Raw genomic sequence first — 13,587 nt, forward strand, 5'->3', positions numbered from 1 at the left:
TCCGCCCGCCCTCACGCACATGTGCGCACTAGATAGTAAAGCACGCGGCACCTAATCTTTTCCGCCTCACTTGTTTTCCGCCAGCCATGCCTGCCGCGCCGTCTGGGGCCTTCGCGCAAGGAGAAACGATGGAGCAGCTCCGCCTCAAGGGTAACGCCTGCTTCGCGGATGACCCTGCTGAGGCAGCCGAGTACTACACGCAGGCGGTGCAGCTCTACGAGGAGCGGCACGGGAAGGACGCTGCGTGCACTATGGACGAGTTCACCAAGAGCGCTGGAAACGCGCTTACGTGTCTCTTTAAGATGGGGGAAACGGAGCAGTGTGCCGCGTTGGCAATGCGGGTTCTTGCGTCGAACCCGATTTTAGCGAAAGCCAACGCCTTCTACGGTCGCTGTGCTCTGGTCGACCCCTCCCTGGATAGCGTGAGCACCGGCTTCGGCACCGCCAGTGCCGCGGCGCTCGTGCACCTCTGCCGCGCCATCTACGAGCTCCCCGCACTGGAGCCGAGCACTCGCGAGAACATCGACGAGGCGCTCACTCGCCTCATCGGAGAGCGCGTAAGCGTGACGGAGGCGTTCGCGCGGTCACCGGAAGCCGGGGTGAAGCTGGTTCGCGGGCAGTGCGGTGTTGGAGTGGAGGCCATCCGCACCTTGCCTCCTCTTGTGGAGGTGGTGAGCCTGCTCACCCCTTTCTCGGTCGGCGCCTTCGAAGATTTTGCCGGAAGGGGCTGCTGCGTGGAGTGCAGTAAGGTTATCGGCCTCGACATCGCTGACGCTGCGGCAGAGGAGCCGAATGAGGACGAAGGTGACGAGGAGAACGACAAGGATGATGGCAACGCCCAGGCAAAGAAAGAGAAGCCCTCGACATGCACCACATGCAACATGGTGGCCTACTGCTCGCCTGCGTGCGCCGATGCACACCGTGAGCAGCACGAGAGGTTCGAGTGCGCACGGATGAGGCGGCTGTCGGATATGATGGAGGGTATTGAAGCCCGCAAGCTCGATGTGCCGGAGCAGTTCTTTGAGCTGGCGTACCACTGCATCACAACTCTGGCTGGGATAAAGGCGAAGCGTCCGGGCCACGAACGCGTCCTCACCCTGACCGCACACGTCGATGAGGTGATTCAGTCGCTGCACCCGATCGGTCCCCTCATGAGCGACTTGTTCAAAGGGGAAGAGGAGACCGCCACGCTATACACGATCATTGGCGTGCTATGCTGCAACGCACTGGAGGTGACGGACCCGAGCGGGCTCGGCGTGGCGCAGGCGCTGCACGCTGGCAACAGCATCGCTTCATTCTTCAACCACTCCTGCACGCCAAATTGCGCGATTGACACGGTGCGGCACGCCATCATCACCACTCGCACCATCCACGTCGGCGAGGAGCTGAGCATCGCCTACATCCCGCAGCTTTACTGGCCAACCCGTCTGCGCCGCGAGCGTCTCAGCGAGGGCTACTACTTTGTGTGCCGGTGCCAGCGATGCCAGAGCAGCAACAAGGATCCGTTTGAGCGTGCGCTCGGCATGGAGCTGCCTACGGCACGGAGAGACGCTACAAAGCACTTTCACCCGATTGTGCAGACGGCCTGCGCGACGGTCCGCTCACGCATGGTGGATGACGTGTCGCAGAAGGACGCCGACGAGCTCAGCAAGCTGCTGAGTGACTTGTCGACGCACCTGTTCCCTTTCCATTATCTCTGCCATGAGGTGCGCAACTGCCTCAGTTTTGTGTACGCGGTGCTGGGCCAGACGCGGGAGTGCCTCTGCAGCTGCCTGGACGAACTTTTGATGTGGGAGTGCATCCTACCCGGTGCTCTCCCAGTAAAGAGGATGAAGATTGAGAACGCGTTGGAATGCGTGCAGGGTTTGGGTACGAAGGTAAGTGATTGCTCTGCAGCACTGCTCCCTCATCTGTCGCGCTTGGCGCTAGTGTACGACGCCGAGGGTCCCATTTGAGGTGGGTAGGGAACCGAGCGGCTCGCAAGTGGTGGCGCTAACACTGGAGCAGGGAGACGGGGCGCAGAGCCGGGGCACAAGGGGGGAAGACACGCAGGTGACATTGTCGGAGATTCACTTGTAGGGAACGGGGGCAGCTTTCGTGGTCGGCAATGGGCTGTGAGTCTCTGCGTGTGCTTGCATGCGGTCCTCTCCCTGCGCTGCCTGTTAATGAAAAGTGTATGTGTCGGCTTGTGCGCTTCACAGCAACACCCCCCACGTGGTTCTGTGTGCGTGTGCGTGTGTGTGGAGCGGGTGCTTCTCGGTAAGTGTGATCAATCTAGGTCCTTCTGTTCGAGCCCGTTGTCTTCGTGGCGGGCTCAAAGGAGGCTGGTCGGCCCTCGGGGTAGTGCGAAGTAGCGGCGCGTGGAGGAGCGCCGCCGCTCCGTTGCAAAGCGCCTCGTGCCCGCCACCGGTGCCTTTAGCGACCTCTTCAAGGATGCATTCGCGAGACAGCAAAGGCCATGGACTCACTCCTGCGCGAACGCCTCATGACAAGGGCCCTGTCCGGCATGCCTGTAGCGTGGCCGCCAATCGTCAGCGATTTAGGGGGTGCGCTCGTGGAGGTACCCCTCTTTTTGTCATGGGACACTGTAACCTAGAAATGTGGGTTGACTTCTCCGTCACCCCCCTCCGCACTCTGTTCCTCTCGACTGCTCTCCTCATCTTTTCGCCCTGCGCCCGACTGTGTGCTCTGGTTGCCCAAGCGTGTGCTTTTGTAACTGCCACGCTGGACTGACGCCGTAGTGTCGGCATCTTCTGCTTCATCTACAGCGGAAGAGTAAGATATTCCATGTCCTAGCGTGTCCTCGTTGTAGTTTTCCAACCCTTCCCTCACCCGCCATCCGAGTCTCCCCTTCGGGTTTTTCTTGTTTGACCGCTTGCTCGCATGCCCAACTCTCTGCCCACGGCGGAGTCGACCACATGCGGGGGAGAAGCGCCAGAGGAACTGCTGTTTCACTCACTGCCCATTCAACCCGACTTTGAGAGCACGGCCGATGTGCACGAGAGCTTCGTCTGCAATGAAACGTGATCCCGGCAATGGCCTTCGGCATGCAACGTTGCGGGGCCGTGCACTGCTGGGAGAGGAGGTTCAACTGCCGGAGGGCTACGCCGTTGTCATGACCACAATCACCACAAGCAAGCCGTCCTGCTCTCCACTCCCCACCCCGGCGTCCCTTTCCACGTTCACGCTCCAGATTGCCGAGGTTGACGAACTCGAGATGCCCGATGAGGTGTTCCGTGAACCATGCGCGCCACGCTATGTGGTATGGGACCATGATAGAGCACCGTCGCGTGCTGCCAGCATATCGCAGTGGATCATGCTAGCATAGGCGCTTCACGGCTCCTCGAAGTGGGCGGAGAGCGAGTGCGATACTTCGCTTCTATCCTCGTCGTGAACACGTGCGCTTTCCCTTCCCTGTGTCGATCTGTGTCCGTGATGAAGCGATGGAAGAGAAGGATAAAAGAGAATGGGCCACGCCCTCTGCATCACCGATGCCGCAGGTGTGGCTCACCGAAGTGCAGAGTGGTCACTGCGAAGTTTTTTTCCCCTTTTCCCCCGGCTGGCCAGCCAGCCGTCTCGTGTGTTGTGCAGGGACTACGGCTTTTGCGGTGGCTACCGTTTTGCGCACCAAAAAAGGCGATGAGGCCCGCTGCCGGTGACAAGTTGGACATGTGCTGCTCACTTGCGACTCCTCTTCCCTTGGCGGCAAAACGCGCATACCTCCATTGTTTCAGACAAGCACCAACATGTCGTACACATGCCTCATCTTTCTGCATACGCTTTTGCCTCTTGTCCGCCTCTCCCCGTATAGCGTGTACCCGCATGCTCAGTGTGTTGTTCTTTACCTGCCTCTCTCACTGGGTGCTTAGCCGTCTGCGTTTTGTCTTGCCTTCTCCCTTCCGTGCCCGGTGCACCTTGAGGACCGTCCAGAGAAGAAAAGTGAGAGAGCGTGAAGAACCGCGCGAGCGGGAATCACCGGAGACGAAGCCGAATCCACTTACAGGGCATACCGGAGCGTCGGTGTCATTTTCTCGCTTCCATTTTGCCACATCATCGACTGGGCGGCGCGGCGGTCCCCTGCCTTTTACGCACCTCTCCCTCCAAGCGTCTCCAAGCGTCGTGTCAGGTCGAATCACTGTGCCGCGTACGTTCCTTTATGGCGGCCTCCGTGGATGGGGCAGAGCTGCAGGAGGCGTTGCGGAGCCGTGCTCCGTATCATCTTCTCCCCGCGTCGCTACAGCAACGCATGACACCGTACGACTACCAAACCAAAACGATCCATCACGCTATCCTGCACGGACACGCGTATTATCGACTTCCAGAGTTTGTGCGAGCAGCAGTGAAGGAGGAGGCTTACTACCAAGAGATGGTGCGATACGCTGCGGAGCAGCTTCAGCTATACCCGTACGTGCATCAAAAAAGTATCATCCTTTACACGAAGGAGACGCCGCTGTCCTACTACACAGGCATCTTCGCTGAGCTACTCAAGCAGGAGCAGAGCTACCACCGCTTGCCTAACTTCACCGCCATAGACGCGCTCAACCTCCTCGGCATCGGGCGAAATCAATACTTGCAGCTCACAAAGGAGGTCCGCAGTAAGCTGCGCTGGCACGTCAACCGCACCTACGTCAACGAATACCTGCCCAGTGCGCTCTTGCCATCTGCCACGGTCGATCCCTTCTGGTCTATCGACACGGTCGACTACACCGCAGATGTGCTCAAGAAGCGCTTTCAGAGGCTCTCGCCGGAGGATGTGGTGCTTTACCGGATGCTGGTGAGCAAGGGCACCGCCTCCGTGCGGCCTGAGATGCTGGCCGCCCTACAGACGCCCCAGTCTGTCTTTGCAAAGGACACCATCTACACCTACGAGCTGCCGAAGGCGGCGCTGCGGCAGCTGTACCGGAACGGGCTCGTGCTCGCGAGCTTTGAGGTCTCGCCGGACGCGTACGTTGTCGTGCCTCCGCTGGGTGGAAACTTCGTGATGAACCGCACGTCTGATGATCCGCAGGAGCTGCTGCTCTACCGCGTGCTCTCTACCGTTGACGATCGCACCTCACTCGGCCTACTGGCGCAGCTCCTGATGCTGGACGAGGAGGACGTGTGCGGCGCCGTGCAGCTTCTCCTGCGGCTGGGACTTTTGCAGTGGAAGTCCCCCTCGCTGCCATCAAGGCTGGACGTCGCTACGCTCGACGGGGTACACCCCAGCTGGCAAGAGGAAGTGGCCGCCCGTGTCATTGCCTTCACTCGCTACCAACTGCAGACCTCGATGGGTGGACTCACCGAGCATGGTGACGCCGCCGCTGGGTGCGACATCGGCCCCACTGCTAGCGATCCTCATCCGTCGAAGCGTGTTGCCCTCCTCTACGACGCGACACTAACGGGCTTCCTTATGATGACAAACCTCAGCCACGACCCGACATTCAAGCGACAGGCAGTGATGCTCTTTGAGGTGGGGAAGATGCCGTACGAGATGGTACCCGCCTTTCTTGCGCTGCTGGATCGCGTTGACTGGAAAGAGATGGAGCGGTTTGGCGGGGAGGCAAAGAAGTACATCAACAGTGTGATGTGCATGCGGCGCTTGCTTCACGCACTCTGCGAGGTAGTAGGGCCTCAAGGGGCTGTCGGGGTAGACCTGCTCAAGATCGAATCGCTTAACGAGCTGGAGGCGACGACGCGGTACTCGGTGCTGGGGCGAAACTACTGGGCATACGTAATCACGTCGCCCGTCTCGGCTGCACCCCTCATCGACGTTGAGCTAAGCTGTGTCTACGGTAGCACGGTCAGTTTCATGACGTCGCCGTGGATGCTGCTGTTCCTCTACACGAAGTTGCAGCGTGGCCCTCCGTCGCTGCTGCTCCCCTTCGGTACGCTTTTGCATCGCTGGCCGCCCTTCCTGGATGAACTCGAGGAAGCCCCTGAGAGTGAGACAAGTGCGGCGGCGGGGTCGACCGTTGTGGTGGGGTACAGCGTGCTCTTGCGCCAGCAGACCATGACCCTCGATGCCGAGGTCACCTACACCGACCTCAGTAGTTCACTGCTGCTGCTCAACGAGGTGACTTCCACGGCGCCGGTCTTTGTGCAGCAGGTTGCGCGTATTCCGCTTGTCTTGCGCAAGGACGGCAGCGTGGCAGCCGACGGCGCCTATCAGCATCTCGAAGTCACGGTGCCGTTTTCGGCGTCCCAGACACAACTGCATCGACTCGTGGAGTCCTCCATCGCCGCGCACCATCCATCTGCGACGGCCGTCACTCTTGTCGACCGTGGCGATACAATGTGGAGCCTGTTAACCGACAGTGTCGCCGCCTTGCGGCTGCAGAACTCTCTCGGCTACCTTACCTTCACCTTCACATATGAGCAACTCGGCACCCCTGACGGTGCCTCCGTCGCAGAGCTCTTCTGTCAGCTACGCGCCGCGTACGTGGTCGATATCGGGCTCGGCGTTCCGCTTACCCACGTCGAGGCGTGCGAGCTTCTTGTGGACGCTATTCCTCGCCTGCTTAGCGAGGGCTGCAGTGAGCGCCACAACGCCGCAATGCGGGAATGTGTGGCCGAGTTTGGCGCTTTCCTCGAGCGCTACTCGACCCTCACTCGCGCTGTGCACGCGAAAATGACGATTCAGTCGACAACCACCACCGGCCCCGTGACGCAACATCACCTGCGGAAGATCGGTGGCGTCGGCGGCGCTCCTTATCCGGCGACTCTACTGTCCTTTGACGGCATCTCCCTGAGTGTCACGGACGACGCCGATCCGCTGTCCGAGCAGTGGTGAGGGGCCAGCGCTGCACTGCTTGCTCATTGCATTTGTGGTTGTGTTGCTGTTTTGTTTGTAGGAGAGGTGTCCGCGGCTGTCAGCTGGAGCCGTTACGCGCAAACCGCTTACCACCTGCTGCACCTCCCTGCCGCTAACGCCCGCGTCAGAGAACAAAGGAAAAGACAGCAACGGAGCGCATCGGAGATGGGCATGGCACGCCAATGAGCCCTCCTCCCGGTCTGTCGTGACAGCGGTGGCTTCACTTCGTTCCTTTGCGGTCTGCCGCTGAGGAGGGGGCGGCGGGACACACTCCTCTGGCGCCTGTTCGACCACAATGACCAGCGCTAACGTAACCTGCTGCTCTACGGCTTTCTCTCTCGTGAACACGGAATGCGTTTGGCGAGGCCGTTGACGAAGCGCCCACCTCACGCGTGTGGCGACAACGCACAAATCTCCTCTCTCCTACCGCTGTCGCGGCTGCCGCTTGTCTTCTGAGCTCTCTCGCCAATTTTGTCTCTCGCTCGCTTCCTCTGACAGTACTTGACCGCTTTTTCCCGTCGTCTCTGTTGAAGGGGGCCAATCCAAGCACGCGGCAGTCGCCTGCGGAAAGCACGTGAACACATGTGACGGACTCTCCCTCGCTGTTTTCCCCTACCCGAGGATTTCTTGACTTCACTGCTGCCGCAAAAAGAATGCAGGCAGAGGAAGCCGGCCACGCGTCGCTGCGGATAGAAGCGTATCGGGTTGTTTCTCTGGGGGGCCCCATCCCACACAAGATCGAGTCCATCACGACATACCGCACGCTCGTGTTTGTGGGTACCAGTGACAGCAAGTTGCTTGCGTACCGCGTCGGAGCTTGTGACGGCAGCGCCGCATCGCTGACCCTACTGCAGGAAATCACGGATAGCCGGCGCCATGCCGTGCGACAGCTAACCGTCATCGGTGGGCGTCGCCTACTAGTGCTCGTCGGCGACGTCATTACTGTCTACCACATCCACGACGATGCCGCTTCCTCTGGGAGAGGGTTTCAGCTGCGAGACGTCACAACGATCACAGGGCTGAAGGACACCGTCGCGTTTCACGTGAAGCAGCACCGGGGTGTCGTCTCCATGGCGGTGCTTCAGCGCAAGCGTGTCACCTTCTTCGAGGCGTCGCACACAAATCTCGATTTTCTGCTAAGTGCCACAGTCGTGCTGCCCGACGGGGTCAAAACTCTGAGCTGGATGGGGCGCAGCATCGTACTTGGTGGGCGCAAGGAGTACTTGCTCTGCAACCCCTCCACTGCCTCCACAGCGGCCCTCTATCCAACACCGCGATCTGGCGCGGCGCCGCTTGTGCTGCCCATGACACCGGTGCCGGAGGTCCTCGTCGCCAGCGACGGAGCGGGCTTGCGTGCACTCCTCTACGACGGCAGCGAGGTGCCCGGCGACTCGCGCGTGCTGTGGGCAACGCCACCGGCGGAGATGCGCTACGAACACCCGTACGTCGTTTCTTACCATCCGTCAGCGCCGCACCAGGCCTTGCAGGTCCGTCTTCCTCTGCTCACCACGTTGGAGGACGCCACTACCTACCCGCGGAGCTGCCTGTACCAGACCATTGACCTCCCAAAGGTGGTGAAGGTGGCGCAGTGCCACTGGATCGACTACGACTCCGCCATGCCCTCCAAGACCGCGCCTCCCGATGTGCTTTCTCACTCCCCTATCGTCGTGGCCGACGCTGACCATCGCCTCTACTTTCTCGCGCGAAATTCAGTGACAGGCCAGGCGGAGGCCCTCGCCGCCGCAAAGCTGTTTGCCGCCGCCGATCTACTGTGCCGCCTCTGCCCGCACGAAGTGGCGCCGATGACGCTGCGACAAATTGTGATCTCCGGGGCACTGCACAAGTTCATCCGCCACCAGGACTACGTCGGCTGCTTCCACGACCTCAGCTCCGTCGAGTCCGACCCCCGCGTGGCAATCCAGCTCTTTCCAGGGTTCCTGCGCCCTGACGAAGCTACACCGAGTTGCCCCGCACTCCCTCTCGCGGCACCTGCCGCCGTCGTGGCGGCTGCGCTCCCAGCGTTGGTGGAGTACCTGCAGTCGCAGCGGGCCGCGTTGGTGCTCTTGAGCGGCTGTGAGCCCGCTGAGTCGGTGCAATCGCAGCTCAAAGCTGTGGACAGGGCACTTGTGATGTCTTTTTGTGCCACGGAAAGGGAGGAAGCACTGCTGGAACTACTGCGTGGCGAGAATGCCTGCGACGCAGCAGACGTAGCAGCTATCCTTCGCGAGCGCCGGCAGTGGGTGGCCCTCACGTTGTTGCTGGAGGCACACGGCCAATACGAGGAGGCAGCATCGCAGCTGCGCGACCTCGCGAGCACGCGCGATGCGGAGACCGAGGCACTGCAGGCACAGAGCGGAGCGCTTAAAGAGTTGTTTCAGCGACACCCGTTCTCTGCAGCGAGGCTGGACGCCTACGCTCCACAATGCACTATACGGGAATGGCTCACGTCTCGCTCATCTGCGCATCTCCTCTCGGCCGCCGACAGCACGGCGATGTGCACGGTCGCGACGGCAATGATGACCGCGCTGAGCTTTTTTCGGCGTCGGCCGCTGGCTCAATTTTATTCGCTGTTTGAGAAACACTCGTCCTGGGTGCTTGGCACGGTGCCGGCTGACATTGCGGTGCGCATCTTTTTCTCCGAAGCAAATGCACCTCACTACACTGCGGCGCTGCAGGTGCTCCAAACCTACACTGAGAACCCCAGCACCACGCCGCGGCTGATGCTGGTGGTCGAGTACCTTTTCCAACTTTTCGCAGATGCGCGCGCGCATGTGACGGAGCCTGCCGTGTATGAGCGTTATTGGCGGGGGCTCGGTGAGCTACTCTTCGCCTCTCCAGTGAAAACCGTCACGAGCGTGGAAGAACGTCAGCGCCTGCGCGACCGCCTCCGCGAGTTCCTGCTCAATTCACCGCACGTGAACCTAGAGTTCGCGGAGGCCTACTTCGATGCGGCAGACATACGGTCCGCATGTCTGCCCGAGCGGGCTGCCGTGCACCGACGCAAGGGTAGCCACCGCGCGGCCATTAGGATGTTTCTGAACGAGTCTGAACGCCTGGATGACGCGACCGCCTACGCTAGAAGCGTCTATGCTGACGGCAGCAGCGATGCCTACACAGCACTTCTCGAGGCGCTGCTGAGACCGGCTGCGGGGACTCCGCGGGTGACGGAGGCGCTCGAGGTCATGAACACGTGTGACGGCGTAGACGCTGCCGCCGTGCTGCCAATGCTGCCAGATGAAATGCCGTTTGCGCAGGTGAGCAGTTTTCTGCTGCACGCGCTACGCGCCAACACGACGGCGTACCGCGCTTCAGCCGTGTACAGTGCTATCTTGAAAGCGAGGACACTACAGGGCCAGGAGAGCCGCGTTCACCTTTCCTCACGTGCAGTCGTGCTCGAGGAAGGGATGGTGTGCCCGGTGTGCCAGCGCAGGTTGCGTCCGGATACGGTGCTCGCGGTGTATCCCGACAATGTCGTACTGCATCATGGATGCGCATGCGACGAGCACGTGTGCTCAGCAACTCTACGCGACTACCGTCACGATGCGTATGCAGCTCTCGAGGATTTGTAGAGAAAGCGGCAGGCCCTTTCGATGAACGTCTTAGTGAAGAGTGAGAGAGGGAGTGCAAGGACCCAGTGAGAGGCGAGAAAGGGACGCACGTGAAAGTTCTACTGTCGCCCCTCTTGTATACCGATGACTGGCCACCCGCGAAACGAGTTGGCGCGTGGCAGGAGCAAACCGGGCGGCGATGGGTGCAAAGCTGCCATGCTCCTATGGCCCTGCGAGCTGCTCCTGCCATGAGCAGCATGTCGGTTTATTGGCTGACGCGTTTCGTGTATGTGATTCTCCTTCCTCGCTCTCTGCGGCCTCCTCACCGGTGTGTTAAAGCCGCACAGGGATCGCAGCATAGGATTCCATCAGGACCGGTGCGCTGGATATCAGGGTTAGTCACGGCATGGGCTGCTTTCTCTCTTCTCCCCGTAGTGGCCACATCGACGCGAAGGAACGTGTCTTGAGAAAGTTGTTGCGTTTCCATGCCCACTGAGGCCTCTCGCGTGGGTAGCCTGTGTGTGTGGCTGAGCGCCAACTGACACAGCGGCACACAAGCACGGGAGGAAGGTGTCTGCGTGCCCCCGTCTCCTCGCATGCCTTTCTCGGCTTCCCTCTTTCCGGTGCTCATTTTTTTTTAGCTGCGCAGCTCTCTCTTTCTCTCTCCCTGATAATACATGCTGAATCCTCGGGGCGCGCCCACCTCCTCTCTCTCATGCCTGCACGGCACCAGCTCCTCGCTTCCCAGTGCTGTCCATTCGCACCATCACGCTTGGCCTTATTGCTCCTACGCTCTGTTGCCACCTCTCGCTCCTCCCCGCACCCGCTCATCTCCCCCTTTCCCTCTTCTTGGGCACCGCTACTTGCTCGTTTGCACACACGCGCGCCAACAGAGGTGCGCACGTTAGCGGCGCCTCCCTTCCCTAGAATGGTAGTCATGGCCAGCCGTCTAGACGCCTTCGTTAAATCCATCATTTTCCCTCGCCCTAAAATTGCCACCTACGACACCTCCACTCATCCCAACAAGCTCGTGCACATCCCTCTCGTCGACCCACACCGACATGTCGAAAACGGTGCGTTCACCTACGGCTACCTGCTGGCAAACCCCAAGGCAACTCATGTGCTCTTGTACGCCCACCCCAATGCCGTGGACATCGGCATGGCCTACAAGGAGCTCCGCTACGTGAGCAAAGAGGCGTCCATCAGCGTGCTACTGTTCGAGTACTCGGGCTATGGGCTCACCCACACCCCCATAACAGAAGCAAGTATTCACCAAGACACGCTTTCCGCCTACCTCTTCCTGCGCCGCTACTTTGGGGTGCCATCGAACCGCGTAATTCTCTGTGGCCGCTCTCTCGGGGCCTCGCCCGCCGCATTTCTGGCTGCTTTTCTTCCACCACAGCAGCGGCCATGCCTACTTATTCTCCAATGCCCCTTCACCGCGCTTAGCGAGTGCATCAACGAGTTCTCGCAGAACGCCGTGTCCATCGCGAACTTTCTAGGGTACAACTGGTTTCGAACGATTGACATCATCACAGACGTGAGTTGCCCGGTCGTGCTTCATCACGGCACTAACGATACCACTGTGAGGATCGATCACTCCTACACTCTGCAGCGGGCCCGCGACACCGCTGCGAAACCGTGCGTCACCTACCTGTACCGAGAGGACGGCAAAGGCCACAACAACCTCAGCTCCGCCACTTTGGTGCGGATACTTCGAGAGCGTGTCGTAACGGAGGCTCTGCTGCCGCTGCTACTGCCCCACACGAAGCTGTTCTTGGCGAACGCGCCCGTCTACGCGCGGCTTTTCTGCGACGATAGCGGAATGGGATTCGCCACGCTGAGCGACGCCGTAGCATCCTGGTTGGCGAAGTTGTCCCTCCACATTTGCGCACCGCCGCTCGATCAGCTGTATGTCCTGCTGACCGCAAGCGTCTGCGCCTTCACGATGGAGTGCGCGCGAGCGTGGCAGATTTACTGCGCGCTCATCAGGAAGAACTTGTGTGGCGACGCGGCACACGAACGGTGCACCAAGGACGTGTTTCTTCATCGGTGCCTGGCGTGCTGGGGGAGCCCCCTCGCTGTCCACGTCGCTGTCGAGCGCGTACAGTCAACGAAAGAGGTCCGCTGCTTCGGCTTCGCCACCTGCCGGGACGCGATGCTGGACGCACCGGCTATGTACCCGGCAAAGTCCCCTGAGGCGCTGCTAACTGTGCTGGAAATCGGTGTCACGCCAGGGCTGCTGTCCTGCATGAAGCGGTGCCTCAACACCGCTCCCGACATGCTGGAAGAGCATGCGATGCCATGCTTTGTGCAGCAAGACACAGTTAGCGCGGTGCAGCTGGAGTGTGAGCGTTCTGTGGCGTTTCTGACCGAGGACGACAAGCAGCGTCTGTGTGCCTTGCTAAAGGACATGGACGCCGGCTTTAGCGACAATTTGTCCAGCAAGGCTTATGAGCGGCTGCGGCGCTCACCTTCCACGTCTCCCCAAATGAGCGCAGAGTCGTTCGAAGAGCTGAAGGAGTGGCTGCGGCCGTGGACCTCCACACGCGGAACAGACATGCATGCACTGGCTCAGGAGGTACCGTGGGACGACTATCTGCTGCGTAGTCGGTCCGTTGCTCGGCAGCACGTGCTGAATGAGAGCATGAGCTGGGAGGAGTGCTGCCAGGCAATGGAGGAGAGCGATGTGGTTTCCAAAATATACACTCTCTTTCAGGAAATGTCAGCACAGTACCTGCGGCCTACCTTTCACCCTCACCCCACAGCGTCCGTGGAGTCCCGTGCGTAAGAGGCGGCTCGACAGCCCCGTTCTTTTTTTTACGTGCCATCATTAACACTGTCGCCGACCCTTGCATCTTTCGACTTGACCAGGTTAATCAACTCCCCTAGGATGGCCTGCTTCTCCAGCGCGCGGTATGTCAGGGCCCATCACCGACACTCTGCGAGGAAGCAAGGCAGCCCGCTGCCTGCTCTCCGGTACGGCAGCGGGCTTTTGGTGTCGGCGCACAGATCTGGGCTGGCGTTGCGCGGAAGTGCCTTGCAATCGCGACCTCGTTTTGGGGCCAGCTCACTACGTCTCGTGCCGACGCTTTAACAGGTGTACGCGTGCACCTGCTGTTTTTCTGCGTCCGGTGCGCTGCGGTGCTGTTGAGCATGGTCCTGGACGTGGTCTGCGCTGTCTGCAGTGACATAGCACTGAGCTGAGTGACGCCAAGCGGTGCTGGCTGGCTAGCTTTCCTGACGAGT

At 60.4% G+C, this 13,587-nt stretch overlaps 5 protein-coding genes across 5 annotated transcripts; all 5 read left to right on the top strand.

The window, feature by feature from the left end:
* Positions 1-86: 86 nt before the first annotated feature.
* Positions 87-1,955, top strand: LDBPK_120880 (hypothetical protein, conserved; the record flags this gene model as incomplete). The annotated part of the gene is made up of 1 exon (XM_003859159.1): positions 87-1,955. The coding sequence occupies one exon, from the start codon at positions 87-89 to the stop codon at positions 1,953-1,955; it is 1,869 nt and encodes a 622-aa protein (XP_003859207.1).
* Positions 1,956-3,016: 1,061 nt separating this feature from the next.
* LDBPK_120890 (hypothetical protein, conserved) lies at positions 3,017-3,328 on the top strand (the record flags this gene model as incomplete). The annotated part of the gene is made up of 1 exon (XM_003859160.1): positions 3,017-3,328. The coding sequence occupies one exon, from the start codon at positions 3,017-3,019 to the stop codon at positions 3,326-3,328; it is 312 nt and encodes a 103-aa protein (XP_003859208.1).
* Positions 3,329-4,156: 828 nt separating this feature from the next.
* On the top strand, positions 4,157-6,769 carry LDBPK_120900 (hypothetical protein, conserved; the record flags this gene model as incomplete). Its single annotated transcript, XM_003859161.1, has 1 exon — positions 4,157-6,769. One exon carries the CDS (start codon positions 4,157-4,159, stop codon positions 6,767-6,769), a length of 2,613 nt encoding a protein of 870 aa, XP_003859209.1.
* Positions 6,770-7,443: 674 nt separating this feature from the next.
* Positions 7,444-10,359, top strand: LDBPK_120910 (hypothetical protein, conserved; the record flags this gene model as incomplete). The annotated part of the gene is made up of 1 exon (XM_003859162.1): positions 7,444-10,359. One exon carries the CDS (start codon positions 7,444-7,446, stop codon positions 10,357-10,359), a length of 2,916 nt encoding a protein of 971 aa, XP_003859210.1.
* A 907-nt stretch (positions 10,360-11,266) lies between these two features.
* Positions 11,267-13,129, top strand: LDBPK_120920 (serine peptidase, putative; the record flags this gene model as incomplete). The annotated part of the gene is made up of 1 exon (XM_003859163.1): positions 11,267-13,129. The coding sequence occupies one exon, from the start codon at positions 11,267-11,269 to the stop codon at positions 13,127-13,129; it is 1,863 nt and encodes a 620-aa protein (XP_003859211.1).
* Between the last annotated feature and the right edge of the window lie 458 nt (positions 13,130-13,587).

Source organism: Leishmania donovani, chromosome 12 (assembly GCF_000227135.1).
Source record: "Leishmania donovani BPK282A1 complete genome, chromosome 12".
NCBI lineage: Eukaryota > Euglenozoa > Kinetoplastea > Trypanosomatida > Trypanosomatidae > Leishmania > Leishmania donovani.